This window comes from Pinus tabuliformis, chromosome 5_1, assembly GCF_031772625.1.
Source record: "Pinus tabuliformis cultivar Carrire ecotype Pingquan chromosome 5_1, CPIR1, whole genome shotgun sequence".
In the NCBI taxonomy this organism is placed as follows: Eukaryota; Viridiplantae; Streptophyta; class Pinopsida; order Pinales; family Pinaceae; genus Pinus; species Pinus tabuliformis.
Window position 1 is genome coordinate 864551865 of NC_142305.1, and position 16758 is coordinate 864568622.

The 16758-nt window shown below is 32.8% G+C and overlaps 1 protein-coding gene across 4 annotated transcripts in view; it reads left to right on the forward strand.

Annotated features, from left to right (window-relative positions):
* Positions 1–13255: 13255 nt before the first annotated feature.
* LOC149167568 (histidine-tRNA ligase) overlaps positions 13256–16758 on the forward strand; it is a 341880-nt gene continuing 338377 nt past the window's right edge. The window contains exon 1 of one of the 4 annotated variants that reach the window (XM_089433027.1): positions 13256–13434. In XM_089433027.1, coding sequence (XP_089289153.1) covers positions 13402–13434 — 33 coding nt within the window. In that variant the 5' untranslated portion in view covers positions 13256–13401. The remainder of the gene's footprint in view (positions 13435–16758) is intronic. The other 3 variants (XM_089433028.1, XM_089433025.1, XM_089433024.1) reach the window with 3 other exon arrangements.

A 16758-nucleotide genomic window follows, 5' to 3' on the forward strand; every position in this document is an offset into this window, starting at 1 on the left:
TAGGTTTACTAAGAGTATATTCATACATTTTGTTTAATATTTTTTAATTTAAATTTAAGATTATATTATTTATTATCAAAATTATTATTATAGACTCACTCATATGTATTTTTTTTAGTTTTGAGAAAGCAATTGTATTATATATTATGTTTTTAAAACTTTTTTTGGTAAACAATACTTAGAAGAATTGGGGTCTTTTAAAGAGGGGAAGAAAAAGCTTTTATAAACATATTGAAATGAATTATAATTTTTTTAACTTGTTATTAGAAAGTGCTTACTTTCAAATTGAGTTTCAAATATTGTATATGATGTATACTCATAAACTCTCCTACATTTCTTTCCCAATCCCCAAAGCTAGAAAATGTGCTTGGTTGAATTTGCCACATGTGTACTAGCCTTGTTCTTGGCTTTCATTTATTCAACAAACTCATATTTGAATGATTCCAACACACCATCCAATTCATAACATCACATTGAGCTTCAATTATAACATTTTCATTCCTCCTCATCCCTCAATCTATCACACTCAACTTAGAAAGGATACTGAAACTCTATCTATAATGAAAATTAGCCATCATGGTTCCACTCCAACTAAGGTCTCCAACAACTTTCCCAAACTCCACTTGGATATTGCCTAAAACTTGCACATACCAATTTATTGATAAATGATTGAGTGAGACTGTCAGTCACGCTCCTAACTTCACCCTCCAACTACATAATGAAACAACCACAAGGGGAAAATGTGTATTATGCCGTTGAAACACATTTAACTAAACCTGACCTCACAAAATACACTCGATTCCTTGTCTACAAAATGAATGGGAGGGATGAAGAATGATTTCCTTCCAATCCAATGTATATTCATCAATGTCCCATATTTACGACTTGCTTTTGCTATTGTACCATGTATTATTCCCCCCCACCAAGCTTTAAGCACATGAATATGGTGGCAAGGCCAACACATTAACTCTTAACCTCAACTAATATTATTGTGTGTGCCATCTGTTAATATAAGGGACACTTCATTGCTAATAATGGTTATGGGGTAATAAGGGGCTAAGTTGAACAAGCCTATATAGATGTAAAAAAAAATGCAACTTTTGAGGGTGAAGAGTTTTTATTATAAATATCAAATCCGCAACAACTATTACTTATCAAATTTCTTCATTTTTCATAATGATGAGGCATTGGAATAAAATTAATGCCCCAATTCTATTATTAAATGCAACCCCTATTTCTTATGAAAAATAAATTTCATATTTGCAACAAAATCAAACATGATTTCTTCGCACACACTTTCTCTAATTCTTATTCTATCTCGACAGATCCACCTAAAGCGGTCACTTCACGTCAGCTCATTAACAGAGCCTAACCCTAAAAGCATAGAAGATAATTGACCCCATAACCTCCCATTGAACTAACCCTTATATATATTTCTAATTTCACATTTTTGGAAATTTCAAACAAATTTAATATATATTTTTACTTTTAATAAAGTTAAAAAGTTGTTTTATATGTTTTTTTCAAATACACTTGTCTATATATATATGAACCTCTTAAAATTATGATGGGACATAGTATCTTAATTTCAATATGGTAATTGACATTATATAATCTTGGTATAGCTTCAATAATGACAGAGAAAATAGGGTATTGGGTATTTTGGGATACTACAGAGGGTGAAAGTCCTCTTTTAACCATGCAGTAAGATCTAAAATTACTTTTGATTATTTAAGAGTTTGTTTCTTTAGATGTTAGATAACATGTTAATAACTCAAAACCCAAAGACATATAGTAAGAGTGAATTTGTACCATTTTTATGGACCATAGGTGAGTTATTTTAGGTGACATAATTTTCTTTGAATAATGATGATAGTGGTATGGTTTTCCTTGAAAAACACTTATAAATTAAATCTACACTCATAAAATCTATATTCAGAAATAACATTCCATGATAATGGTCCTCTTACTACTAAACAATTTAAAATTAAAAATATATATTTAATCACTTATAAATATTAATATATTACCCCATAAATAATAATACACTAAATAAAAATATATTCCACCATAAATAATAATACACCAATTTTATTTATGGAAATAAAATTACTAGAACTATAATCTAGATAAACAACCATATACATCATTGCACTAGAGTCTATTCACAACCAACCTATAATGTTAACCAAAGATAATTATACTTACACTCTTAATCACAACCAGCTTATAATGTTAAATATAGTGAAAGATTATTATTATAAACATTGAAGTAAAGTACCCATTTTGCTTGTGTAACGATCATTTGTACTAAAGCATAAGAGTTATAACAATTATGTGTTATATTTTTAGGTATTCTCTCACCGTATTACCATATGATTGGTGTAAATTTATTAGTGATGTATTAAGGTTTGGTTAAGGAAGTAAATATATGGAATAAGAAAGTGAGGATATTAAATAAAAAATATAAAAATAGTAATTAACTTACATAATTAATTGAACGATGTTTTTTTTTATAATTTTATTGAAATGTAAAGAATTAAAAATTGTATAGAGGTTATAAAAGAAGAAGGGAACTTTTTTTTCCTTGTAAGCTTGTAGGATTACATCTTCATCATGTCCAATATATCACTCCAATCGGGGCAAGGAATTGAACCAATGACTTCATATCAAGGAGTTCCTTAATAGAGTACCTGACCATCATCTATCCAAGACCCTGTGGACAAAAGGAGAAGGGAACGTTGAAATTAAAGGGCAGGAAGAAATTAAAGAGGAGGCGCACCAACATTTCAAAATATTATTAAAAGTTGAGGATGAGGCCAACAATTATAAAGATTTCATAAAACACATTCCAAAATTATGAAGATTTCATAAAACACATTCCAAATATAGTTTCTGATGAGGCAAATGCAGCTCTAACTAAACCATTTGAGGAAGAGGAGCTAAAAAATGCTACATGGAATCTTCATCCTGTCAAAGCGCCAGGGTCGGATGGTTTCACCATTGCATTCTATCACTCGTTCTGGGAACTCATCAAAAAATATCTTCTTAAGATGATTCATTGGGTTCATCGAAAGCGAAAAATTGGAGGCAATACAAACTCAACCTTCCTGGCTCTAATCCCGAAAGAAACCAAGCTTACCTCCTTTAATCGTTTCAGACCCATATCTTTGTGTAACTCCTACAAAATCATAACAAAGATTCTAGCAAAAATCTCTCCTTCCACACCTGATATCTGAAAATCAAGGTGGCTTCATACCAAATCGACAAATTGTTGACAATATTTTGTTAGTCCAAGAAGCTATCCACTCTAGCCTTTCCCAAAATGAGCATGGATTCATCTTGAAGCTAGACATGGCTAATGCCTTTGATAGAGTCAACCACTCTTTCCTTCTTGTTGTTCTTCACAAACTAGGCTTTGCAAAAGATTTCATCGACCTCATAAAAGCTTGTATACAAGGGCCCTGGATCACTCCTTTAATCAATGGAAGACCTAGAAAATTATTTCAAAGCTCTAGGGGTCTAAGGCAAGGTTGCCCTATATCTCCATTCCTCTACATCATAATGGCTCAATATTTAAGTAGAAAGCTTGAAAACAATAGGCAAAGTGGGCTTATCACTGGGATCCATTATAGTAGAGGAGTAAAAAGCATGAATCACTCTCAGTTCGCTAATGATACTTTGTTCATTGGTGGAGCCTCCTGCACTGTTGCTAGAAGATTTAAATCCATTCTGGATCAATTTTGGAGGCCTCTGGAAGTCTTCTTAATAATGTAAAGAGCAGTATATATACCCCTATTCGAACTCTTCAGCACATTTCTCAAATCTTTGGTATTCCTTTCAAATAAAATTGGTCTCATTTCAAGCATTTAGGATTTCCAATCTCAAAAGGTACTATGAAGGCTAAGATATGGACATAAGCTATAGACAAAATGAAGAAGAAAATGCAGAATTGGGGAATGTAATGGCTTAATTTGGCTGGGAGGATAACCTTGATCAAATCTATTCTCTCTGCCCTCCCCTTATATCAATACACAATTATTCAAGCTCCAATGGGGATCTAAAAGCAAATTGAACTATTCATAAGAAATTTTCTCTAGTAGGGAGGTAAATTAGAGACTAAGAAATTTAGTCTAGTAAGTTGTAGTCAAGTAACATCTCCTTATGATAAAGGAGGAACTTCCATCTAGCTTCCTGGACTGATCAACATTTCTCTTGGAGAAGCACTCATATGGAGGCTAATAACGAGAGAAGCTTCCTAGTGGAAGCAAGTATTAGAACATAAATACATCAACGCTTGCCATCACCTTCTTCTTTCCTCTTAGCTTCCTATCAGACCTTGCTCACAAATATGGAAGCTTTGCAAAAAATATTTGCCCCTAATCCAAGCCAATACTTCTATAATCCTTGGGGGGACAAGATATTAACATCTAGACATATATAATTATGTGTATGCCCTCCCATTCTACTCTTAAGGACATTCAACATCTCAAGATCTTGCTTAAAAATAAAGGCATTCTAAATCTGGATCAAATTTCCTCCTAGAACCATCATGACAACTCTTGGGTAGGATGGAATTCTCCTGCAATTCCCCATTAGATTCTCTAGCAATGGAATTCTCCTGTAATTCCCCATTGCTATCAAGTACTTATGGCTCTTGAAGATCAGTCAAGTGAGTCAGATAGTTATGAAGTAAGTGACTTAATGAAAGCATTGAAAGAAAATGGTAAACTCGAGAATGAAAACAAAGATCTAGAAACAAAAAAAAGTACTATAAACATGTTAAGAATGGAGTTGGAGGCATCCAATAGAAGACAAAAAATCTTAGCAAAACAACTTCAAGAAAAGGAAATGCATCGTGAAAAATTAGAATATGAAGTTGTGACTCTAAGGGAAGAATATGAGAAAATCAACAAATGGGTAAAGGTATTCGAATCACTAGAGAAGATTATCCAAAGATATCCTCTAATCAATACAGGCATTGGTTACATGGCTTTAGATCCATAGTGCAATAACAAGAACAACCATCATGAGGTGTTTCAAAAGGAAATTGAATTAAGTCACTCATCTGAAAGAAAATATCCTAGATCAAAGTCAAGATTTGTCCCTAGGCATAAATTTTGGTTTCATGGATATTGTTTCTCTTGTAACTCATTTGGGCATAAGGCCACTGATTGTAGGTCAAGCACTTGGAATGGAAGTAGAAGATGGGATAAGTTCCAACACATGATTAGAAATTACAAGCAAATTTGGAGGAAGAAGGAACATCAGTCAAAGACGTAGGGAAGATTGACCCTACTATAGTCCATTTCTCTTAAAGCATACTTCTAACAATGACTACAAAAGTGATGTGAGGTACATGACCTCATGAAGAGCAGGTGATGATTATCAGGTCCACAGGATCAGTAGTGTATGATCTCAGGGGGAGCTATGCATGAGTATCTTGGTGATAGTTCTCTAGTTTGGTTTGATATTCATTTGGTGATGCTTATACTGCTAAAATTGCATTGATGAAGTAATAATAAACAAGAACAAGTATGGTATGTTCAGAGGGAGTTGTTGTCATTGAAAGTTCAGCATTTTACTTTTTGTGCACGGATCACACATTGAAGGACAGTTGCATGTCTATGTGAGTTTTGATATAAACAATCGTGTATGTTTCTCTAAGATAAAGAAACAATTGCACGAACTCAGGGGAATCTTCTCATATGCTTCCATGAGTTGGTTATTGATATTCTAGCACTGATATTAGTTTGTTGCACACTGTTGGTGATATGATGCTTAGAAATGATGAGGTTATGAGTTGTTGCAAGTCTTAAGCTATTGTTGCTAACAACATGATTCTTTGATGGATTTTACTGATTGATGAGGTGGATATGATCAGATTTGAAAGTGAATAGTTGGCACAGGTTCAGGGGGAGCATCTGCTATGCTTCTAATAGTGCATAGTTGGCATTATGATTTCTTGAGAATTCCTTATTGCAAGATGATGTTCATGATGAATACATATCATTGGTGATGTACAATTGTTGCTTCTGTTATTGGTGAAACTACATATGTTGTTGTCATTTTTTCATTAGTGATGCCTATATGTTGATTAAGCTACATTTGAAAAATTGTTGTTGTCAAACATTATTGGTTGATGTTGTTGATCAAGTCCTATGTCTTGTGATTCTTGGTTTTCACATATGTTGTTGGTGCATGAAAAGAATATGTATATGATTCCTATGGTGTTGTGGTTCAAGAGATTGATATTGATGCCTATGGATATTGACTCTTCTTATATATGGAATAGCATGCTAACCTTAATGATATGAAGTCAAGGGGATGAGTTGCTGACAGAGATCTACTACACTATCTTATGCTTCTATTACAATTGCTTGGTGATGCTTGGAAGCATTGCATATTTGGTCACACGTTGATGTTGTTACGTTGTCTTATCTTACATAGCTTCTTGATGATGAGGATGTTTATGCTGCTTCTATGTTGTTGCGATCAGATGTTCATATTGCAAGTTCCTATGTATGATGGTTGTTGATGAATATCATTGTTAAGATCCTTGTCTGGTTATAAATGTCATATATGTCTCTTGATGTAAAGGTCATGAAAAGACCCATGTTGTAAATCATTATAAAGTTCAATTATCTATAGGCTATTGGGATCAAGTCATGCTTTGTATGTAATCCCATTATTTTGGGAAATTGATGTAATATTTGTAACCCCATTGGGTTGGGTGATTGATGTAATCATGAGTCATTGGTGATAGGAAATGACATGTTTGGTTGAGTCATAAAATCTTGTGCTTTTATTTTATATATTCACAAGATCTAGCAATGGGAAAAGAAGTCTTCATTCAACATTGGTCAGCAATTTTCCCTTGATGTCAAAGGGGAAGATAAACTTGGTGTTTGGAGAAGAATGCTTGGTGAGAAGACTTGGTATTTGCAGGTGTTTACAGATGGTGACCAAACACCAAAGTGGTTGCCATCAAGTCCAAAGGGGGAGATTGTTGGCATTATGGCTAATGTGTTGTCCTTGATGGAAACTTACTTGATAAAGATGTCAACATTATGATAACATGATGATTATGCATATTGGAACATATGCTACAGATCTGATGAACAAAGAAGTGATAGTCCAGAGGCAGATGAATGTACAATATGAAGTTTGGGAAAATATATACAGATCATATTCCGAAGGGTCACGTATATACGTAGGTATTGTGAAGAAAATTCGTGTACAAAATCTACACTGTGGTAATTTGAATATGAGGGGTCTTTACCAGGGTATTGGCCCATAGTAATTGGAGTGACAACGATTATTTGATCTCGTCAAAGAATACCAACGAATTTACTAAGAGATTGGCCTAAGGTATTGGCTAAGGCTAAATCTATATAAGGAGATGGAGATCAAAGTGTTAGGTGTGCAAGTGATGGATTGTTTATGAATGATTTGATCTGAAACAAGTGTGCACCATGGAGCATGGAGATGGATCAGATCTGATAGATCTGAAATGAATACATATTGCTTGATTTGTTTATGTTTTGATAGATCTATGATGATGGTATAATGATGTGTGATTGTAACAGTGTGTATGTCGATATTTGGGTTTGACAGATGTTGTGTTGTGCAACAAAAGTATAATTCAGTGATTTCAGATTTGTATGCTAGTTTCTCTCAGATTAGTAGCATACATATGCGAGTCTGCTTCTGGGTAGTCTTGTATATATTCCGCAAAGTGTTTTTAGCATGTTGATATCTATATGTAGGTGTTGTGAATGGTAAGCACGTACATGCACTGACATGTTTTGTGGGACTCGCGTGAAGTCGCATATTCAAACTAAGGTTTGAACTGATGATTGATGTTTACACTTGATGATGTCTGGTTTATTTGGTGTTGTTTGTCGATGACGTCTCTATCATGGTAATCTATGTTTGACAGTACTGATTGAGTTGAATTGGTTATGAAATGGAATGTTTATTAGTGATGATGCTGCAGTATGGTGATCTGTAATGGGTTCAATGATCTGTGATTGATCCAGTACATGTTTGTGTGGTTACTTCAGTATTGTAGTGATTCATGATGCAGTTTTAAGTGATTTGAGATTTGTACGTAGGTCTCATACATGGGAAGCACACATATATGCGGGTGTTCTTCATAACGGTAGCGTATAGATTCTGATGTATGTTTGATCAGGATTTGCAGGGTTGTTGTGCATTGGTATGATCTGATGGTTTATATTTGTTATGGATTGGTTTGATATTGTTGCAATGGTTAATTGAGATTCAATGATTGGTTGATGGTGATACAATGATTCAGTCGGTTCAATGTTTGGTTTCAGAATTGTTACTTGGTATTGGGCTTAATGTTGGAAGTGGGTCCAATCTGAAAATATGATGAAAGGTGGCCTATAGGTTTGATGTTTTGAATCAGGTGGATCCAGTATGAAATATTATGAAATGTGGTCCACAGAGGTGCTGAGGGTTGGAGCCTTTAGTGAGGGAGTCAGATCTTCCTTCCAGTGGTAGCTGGTAAATCTATTTAGGGGGTAGGTGCTCCCTTTCGGTAGGAGCTGACAAATGAGATAGGGGGATAGAGCTCCCTTCTAGTAGGTGTTGGAGCTGGTAAATGAGATCAAGGGGTTGGAGCCTTCTGCAGGTAGGTGCCTGCGTACTGGTAAGCATCTGCATCAGTAGAAGATTGTAAGAAGTTTTCTTGATAATAAAATAAGAAGACAGAGACGACGACAACGGTGGTTTTCTCTCACATTGAGTTTCCAACTAAAATCCTGGTGTTCATGTGTGTTGATATGTTTCTTGTGTTGATGATTTGTCTGCTCCTTACTGCTCATGGTTATTGTTTAATTAATAAATAATGAAGTAATGATGCACTGATTAAAGATGAACAAATGAAATATATGAAAAGTTAGTCATCTGGATATATGTTGTTTACCTTTACTGAAGTCACATGTATATGTTGGTAGCGTGAATGACAGTAGCATATGGAAATCAAAATATGAAATGAAAAGTTTAAAGTGAGTTTAAAAATACTGATTAACCCCACCCCGTTAGTATTTTTCTCAACATAAACTAGTTTTTTATTGCATATATTTGGATTCAACGCCCTGAAAAAACCCTAGGGAACTTCAATTGTGTAGAGTTCACTAGTCAATTTTTTATTTCAATGAATCCCTCTTAGATTCCAGACAAATTAGATCAGAAAATAAACTAGAAAACATTTCAAAAAATCACATTTAAAAACAACTCAAATATGATTAATACATACTAAATTAAATATTTTTATATAAATTAACTAAATAATTTAACTTCTTAAGATATTTGTTGAATTCCTTAATATCAATTTGGTGTGGTATTTTTGATAAAATATTTATATAATTATATGATTTAATTTTTCTATATTTATATAAATAGTTAAATCAAATTGCTTATCTATATCTATATGATTTAGTTGAATTGCTTTTGTTTTTTTCCTCTCGAGATTTAAAACGTTTATTAAATCAAATTTATTTAATAATTTTAAATCGTAATATTTAAATTTTAAATCATTATTAATAAATTATTTATAATAATTAATCATTATAATTAAAAAATAAAATAAAATAAAATATATATGTAAATAAAATTTTATATTTAAAAAAAATTAAAATTTATTTATAATTATTAAAATTGAATTTTGAGATTTGAAACCTACCACTTTTAGATAAAGGTTAAAGTTATTATCCCTTGAAATGGAGTCTTAAAGCCCTTAGCTCACATATTATGTTAAAAAAGATAATTTAATCTAATCATAATGATGTGACCTTGTATTAATTTTTTAAAATGTATTTTGAAATAGAGTTGTTTTTAGTGCGTTTTTTGGAAGCTTTTTCGGTGGGTTTTTCTGGTCTAATTTCTTTAAAATCTGGCAAGAAATTATTGAAATCACAAAGTAATCCTTGCACAATCTAAGTGCCCTAGGGGTTTTTGAGGGTGGTGAATCCATATATACACTCAAAAAACCAGTTTAAATAACACAAATAAAGATTTCACCTCAATTTTTTCTGCTCATCACGGGAAAATCCAAAAAGATGTGCTAAAGACAACTCCTTTTTAAATTATAGTTATAATTATAATTATAATGTACTATAAAACTAATGGATTGTAGATTTTTGTGGTTTGGTTTTTTGAATCTGAACTCGAATATTCCACAGTTTTCATCTTTGCTTTGTCGACGTTTCGAGTCTAAACCAAGACTCATCATCAGGACTTATTTTACAAAGGAGAGAGACAGTAGTGATATTGGGATGTCCAGTCTGAGAGCCGACCAGCCTAATGATTTGATATTTTTATAATTGTACTAAATGATGCAGGCAAAGGACGGGGTTAGATTAGAATCTTTGCATTGGTTGAGAAAGTGAATATCTGACTCTTTCCTTTGTATTTTAACCCTTGTATTTTCGAGATTACGTATCTCCTTCCATGTTTCCCCTCCGTACAGGGTCAAGATAATGGATTGTAGATTTCTGTGGTTTGGTTTTTTAGAATCTGAACTCGGATATTCCACAGTTTTCATCTTTGCTTTGTCGACGTTTCGAGTCTACACCAAGACTCATCATCGGGACTTGTTTTACAAAGGAGAGAGACAGTAGTGATATTGAGATGTCTAGTCTAAGAGCCGACCAGCCTAATGATTTGATATTTTTATAATTGTCCTAAATGATGCAGGCAAAGGACGGGGTTAGATTAGAATCTCTGCATTGCTTGAGAAAGTGAATATCGACTCTTTCCTTTGTATTTTAACCCTTGTCTTTTCGAGATTATGTATCTCCTTCCATGTTTCCCCTTCGTACAGGGTCAAGATAATGGATTGTAGATTTCTGTGGTTTGGTTTTTTAGAATCTGAACTCGTATATTCCATAGTTTTTTATATTTATAAAACTATATTTATAAATATAAAAAATTTGAAACTTTAACTAATTTATTTATTTATTTTTAAAAATTGAAGATTATATTTATAAATTTTTAGTTGACATGTTTCAACTATTTAATGTGGTTTATCTTAGTTTTGATGATAAACCACATTGGTGGAACGTCCACCAAAAAATTATCGCGTAGTGTAACGAGGGGGAGGAGTTGCCCGGAAAGTTATGGAGATTCCGGTCATATTTAGAGAAAATCTAGCAAGGATTTTTGTAAATCCAAGTTATAGTTGTTAAACTTCAAAATTTTAGGTGTCCTAGACGTTTTTGATGGTGTTGAATCCATTTCCACCATCAAAAACATGATTCAAACAGTGCCTCTACAAGATTTTTTGAATATTTTTTGCCCGGATTCCAACTACTTTTGGCCGTCCTCCGTCTCGGAGGACGACTCCAAAAATTATGAATATGATTTTTGTAGAAAAAAAATCAATATAAATTATATGAACATCAATATAAATCACATAAACCTAATTTAAAAAATTATAATTTTAAAAATATTTATTTATTAATATAAATATTAAAAATAATAATAAATACAGTTACCACCACTTATATTATCAATAAGCATCAACCACATTCTTAATAAGTCGAAAATTAATAAATACCAACCATGTTTTAACATATGCTTAACTAATAAGCACCAACTACAAACCACAATATCATTAATAAGCATCAACCACAATCAGAGAGTACCAAATGGATAATTAATAAACATCAATTACCAACATCTTTATCACTAAGAGCAACAACCACATCCTAACAAAGTTTAGCCAAATTGTATTATTAATCTTTATCACTAAGAGCAACAACCACATCCTAACAAAGTTTAGCCAAATTGTATTATTTTATCATTTAAAATATATTTATTAATATTTTAAGTATATATATTTTTGAAAATCTATATCACACTTGGATTATATAGATTATAAAACTCAAACTTCTTATTCCAAAAAACCTCTCTGGGTTTTGAAGAAAACTAATAAGAGAATATATTTGGAAAAATCAAAATTTTCTTAACAGATTATCAATAAGCCAACTGCATTTTTAACAAACCTATAACTAATAAACGCCATAAATAATACACACCAATTACCAACTATATAGTCTAATTTATAGAAGAAATAGCATTTTTCATCGGAATTCACCAAAATCGGGTATTACAATTTCAAGATTTTTTATTGTTTAAAATAAATTTATTAATGCATAAATGGATTGAACACCCTAAAAAACCGGTAATACAATTTCAAGATTTTTTGTTATTTAAAATATATTTTTGAATGCATAAATGGATTGAGCACCCTAAAAAACCCCTCACACTCAAATTATGTAAATTAAACAATTTAAACTAAAGTTTTTAAAAAATTGTATCTTTGATTAAAATTAACCAGAAAAAATGGCGAAAAAAAGTAATTTAGTCCATAAGTTAGACTAAGCCTAATAAAAATATGTTAAAAATATATAAAATTAAAAATAAGTTTAAATAAGAGTAGTCTAAAGGCTACTTTTTCACCCCTAAAAGAATGGAAAATAAGGTAAGGCTACTTTTTCACCCCAAAAAGAATGGAAAATAATGGAAAATAGGACATGGCTACTTTTTCACCCTAAAAAGAATGGAAAATAAGACGAGACATGATCTTGATGAAATCCAATAAACAAAATTGTTGCCTAATACCATTTAGGTGTACAAAATTTTTTATAAAAAAATATAATCGCAATTAATAGATTGGAACTTTATATAATGTGATTAATCCAAAGACTTTATCAAAATCACTAAAAAAAATATATTGCAATTAATAGATTGGAACTTTATATAATGTGATTAATCCAAAAGCTTTATCAAAATCACTAAATTATATCTTTAGAAAAATTATTTAATTAACATAATTTCAAAAAAATAATTAAAATTTTTATTTTAAAAAAATAAAAAATAAATTAATTTATAATTTCAATTGAATATACACATTAAACAATGTATATATTGCAAAAAAATGGCAACAAATATACCAACAATGATTTGGCTAATCAATAAGCACTAATCACAAGACTAATTACATTTACCAAATAAATAAATAATCAGTAGAAACCCAACATTACATCATTCAAATTATGTATAAATAATAAACGACATATCCCAATATATATTGCATTTAATGCTCCACACAACCTATCCCGATGGAGCGAGAATATAAAAAGATAAAATTGCCGTTAAAAAACGATTGGAAAAAACCGACATAAAAGCTGAGTGTGATGTTCAAGCATGAACAGGGCATTTGGTGTGTATTTTCATTTTCTTTGCTGGAGACTCAGTGTCTGTAATCTAACGTAATGTGATATGCTGCTGCTTCTTCTCACACAGTGATCAACTGCTCGGTTACACACACAGCCCAGTCAAAACTTTGGAGCAGCAGAGCGCCATCTCATGAAACACCAAGGATGTCTTCCCTACGACCAGGTACCCATTCATGCTCTGTAACTTTAACCTTTATGTATTAGATATATTGAGTTTCTGTGTATTTTCCATCAATAAGGGCAGGGCGTCCAAATAGATTAGAACAGGCGCTCCAACTGCTTTTCCTGTTGCTTTAATGGCGGAATTTCTGTTAATCACCTCTGTCTGGAAAAATTTCGGGTTGAGTCTGAAAAGAAGAAACACAAAACCTTAAATGCAGCCTTGTGTCTTTTAATGTCATCGATTATGTTCGAAATCTTTAAAGAAACAAAGCATGTCATGCCTAGGCTTAGTTTATTAGCTGCGACTGTGAATCTTTGCATGAATTCTGAAGAGAAATTTGAAATTTGCTTCGACAGAGCAAGAAACTGTTCTGAAACGTCCGGGAAAGTTCACTGTAATCATATTTCGTGTTTTATTTTGATAAATTGCTCGTAGGTTTCACTATTAGCCCTTGATCGTGAGATCAACCCTCACATAGGACCAATCTTTATGGAATTATCTGCTTCACCCGCAATTTAATGTTACTGGCGTCAATATTCTGTACCTGGTTAGTGAGTACTTTTCAGATCATGGGTTACTACGGGTTCCATTCTTCTTAAATGTCCACTTACAGGACAAGCCTCCATATTTACAGAATATGTTACTGCAGGGAGTGGACCCCTCCCTGCAGTAACATATTCTGTAAATATGGAGGTGAGTCGGATAAAACTTTAACATTTATGTGGTTCGCATTAGAGGTGAGTCGCGGAAATCTTAATCGGAAATATAGGAGTTGGAGATTGACTTAGCATTCGTGACACTGGCCAGAGCGATTGACTGGTCTGATCCAAACCCAGCTTTCAACATGGGTTGTTGCCTGTTTTGTTCCACAGGTTAACGAGACAAATTTATGAAAGAAACGGAATCTGGTTCAAGGGAGTAATCGAAAATATATGTGCCTTATGGACCAACTTTCCCACACTGTTTTCTTGCTCGAGGAAGGGCAGAGACCAAACCTGGGAATCGATGTGGTAGTAGCGGAGTTGTGTTATTCATTGAACCCCACGACATTGCAGTTGCAGGTTAAAGAAATAAAGGGTAGTTAGAAACTTAGATCCAATTTTTAATGCTTTCCAACAACTTTGTCAAAACTTCACCAAGATTTAACAAAATGTTCAATATTTTAGGAATACCAATACAGCCAGAGATGTGCGGAACAGCGAATAACTTTATTCCCCTTGTATGCATCATTAAGACCTTCCTGGAGAAAGGGAAAGAATATTAGATTGAGCATAGGAGCTAGTGTTGGTCAAATACGGGGAGAAAGAAAAAGGATAAAAATTTCAACAAGGTATTGTAATGATCAATTATGGGAAGAAGGACGAAAATTTTGATGCAAGTTTTGAGCTGATCAAATATCTGAAGTCGGTTGACAACACAGATACTTTGCCAAATATTTCACAATTCATGCCTATTAGTAGAAGAATCAGAGTGCAAGAAAAATTGATCAATGTTTTATGAAGCGTGGGACATTCAGCTAAATAATTTATAAAAAGCCGAGGATCCCAGAAGAAACTAAACTTCCATTTCATGTTTTGAAGTGGATAGATTGAAAATGGCAGTATATGAAGTTTAATTCTGTATAATAATTAATTCGGTCTTTTTTTCCATTGTGTAATCAGCAGCAAAGCGAGGCTTTTCTCATCCTTAATTTTACTGATTCGCATTTAGTTTTAGACATTGAACTGGCATTTACAGTGACCTTGGAGCCTCACTTTTCTTGCTTACGTGAGTTCCTAATCTTAAATTAATTACACAGCTGCAAAATCAAGCATTTTCTTTATTTAGAGTGCAGCAATCAGATCGACAGTCTTAAGATGTGTACATGGAAAGCAAGCAAATGAATACATTTGTGCTTTTCAATCACCAATTTCAAAAGCTTCCTATCAACAAATAACAAAGATAGGTATCCTTTAGAGTTTTTATAAGGTGGACCAATCATTTGCTGGGTTTGATTATGCTATTTATGTGTTATGTAATAAGAACCCGGCCAATCAGAAGCAATTGGGAATTGTCGTTGTGGATTTCCAAACTAATATTTTTTGTCCTTGCATAGTGTTGGTCAGTGAGGGTTTACAAGTTGGAACTTGGAAGTTTTGACTTTTCTACTTATTCACACAAAAATAATAACACATCTTGACCAGGAGCACTCCGAAAGCATAAGTTTTCCAAAATGTAGATACTTAATATTGCGGTTTAAAGTCTCTGCTTCTCCACCGCGTTGGGTTTAACTGCCTTTCTAAAAGGGAATAGCCCAGCCTTTTAGAATGCACAGTTGCTACTACAGCAGCATTCCCATGTTTAAATGGGCATATAAAAATCTTTCATGATGTAATAATTCATCAAGTAATATGGAACACGCGAACGAACATGCACTAAGAAGACAATTACATATAGAAGATCCCTAAAATGAGATGCTGTATAATTATCGAAATCATCTGCGAAACTCTTTCACCAAACCAAACCTTTCTATTAATCCCAAAAAAATACTAATCCATATTTTCACCCTCCAATCAACCTCAGCCCGGCCAACTTTGAACCCTTAGCGATCTAGGGAATAATGTTGACTTCATTCGATTTGTCAGCTGCTATCCCGTATTCCTTCCCTCCTATATTTTAAGTATATACTCTTTGCTTTAATCCCTAATCGACACCTCTGCCCCACTCCTTTTTGCCCTTTTAGGTGTAGCCGATTTTATCTTCATAGGGCAACTTAGAATTATGAATGGTCATACTAGGTTATGAATTACCTTATTATTCATAATATTAAGAAAATTAGTCATGGTGGGTTTGTGTCTATATGTTTGTTTGTGATGGTTTCAAGTAAATAGTGTATTTAGATTGTTTTTGTTTTAACGAAAATTTCTTATTTATATCATTAATTCTTAAAATTTCTCACAACAATAAAACCCAAATTTATATGTAAATATGTCAAACTAGGATGGTAACTTCTAAATGAATGCATTTCATTAAGATAAATGTCATTCTATACAATCATAATGGTAATTCTTGGGATTCACATTTCCGGGTCTATTCCTATTTTAGTTTTTTTCTATTTAGATATATACATAATTTCGTCCAATCTCGAAGGATTAGGTGTCTAACATCCCCTCTTTAATCTGAAGGGGTATGTGTAAATCCAAGCATCATTCTGAATCCTTCAAACTTTTCTCTTCCAAGTGCTTTGGTGAAGATGTATGCAATTTACTTATTCGTGGAACAATGTCGTAGGTTAATAATCTTGGCCTCAACATGATGTTGAATCAAATGTTACTGTGTATTGAT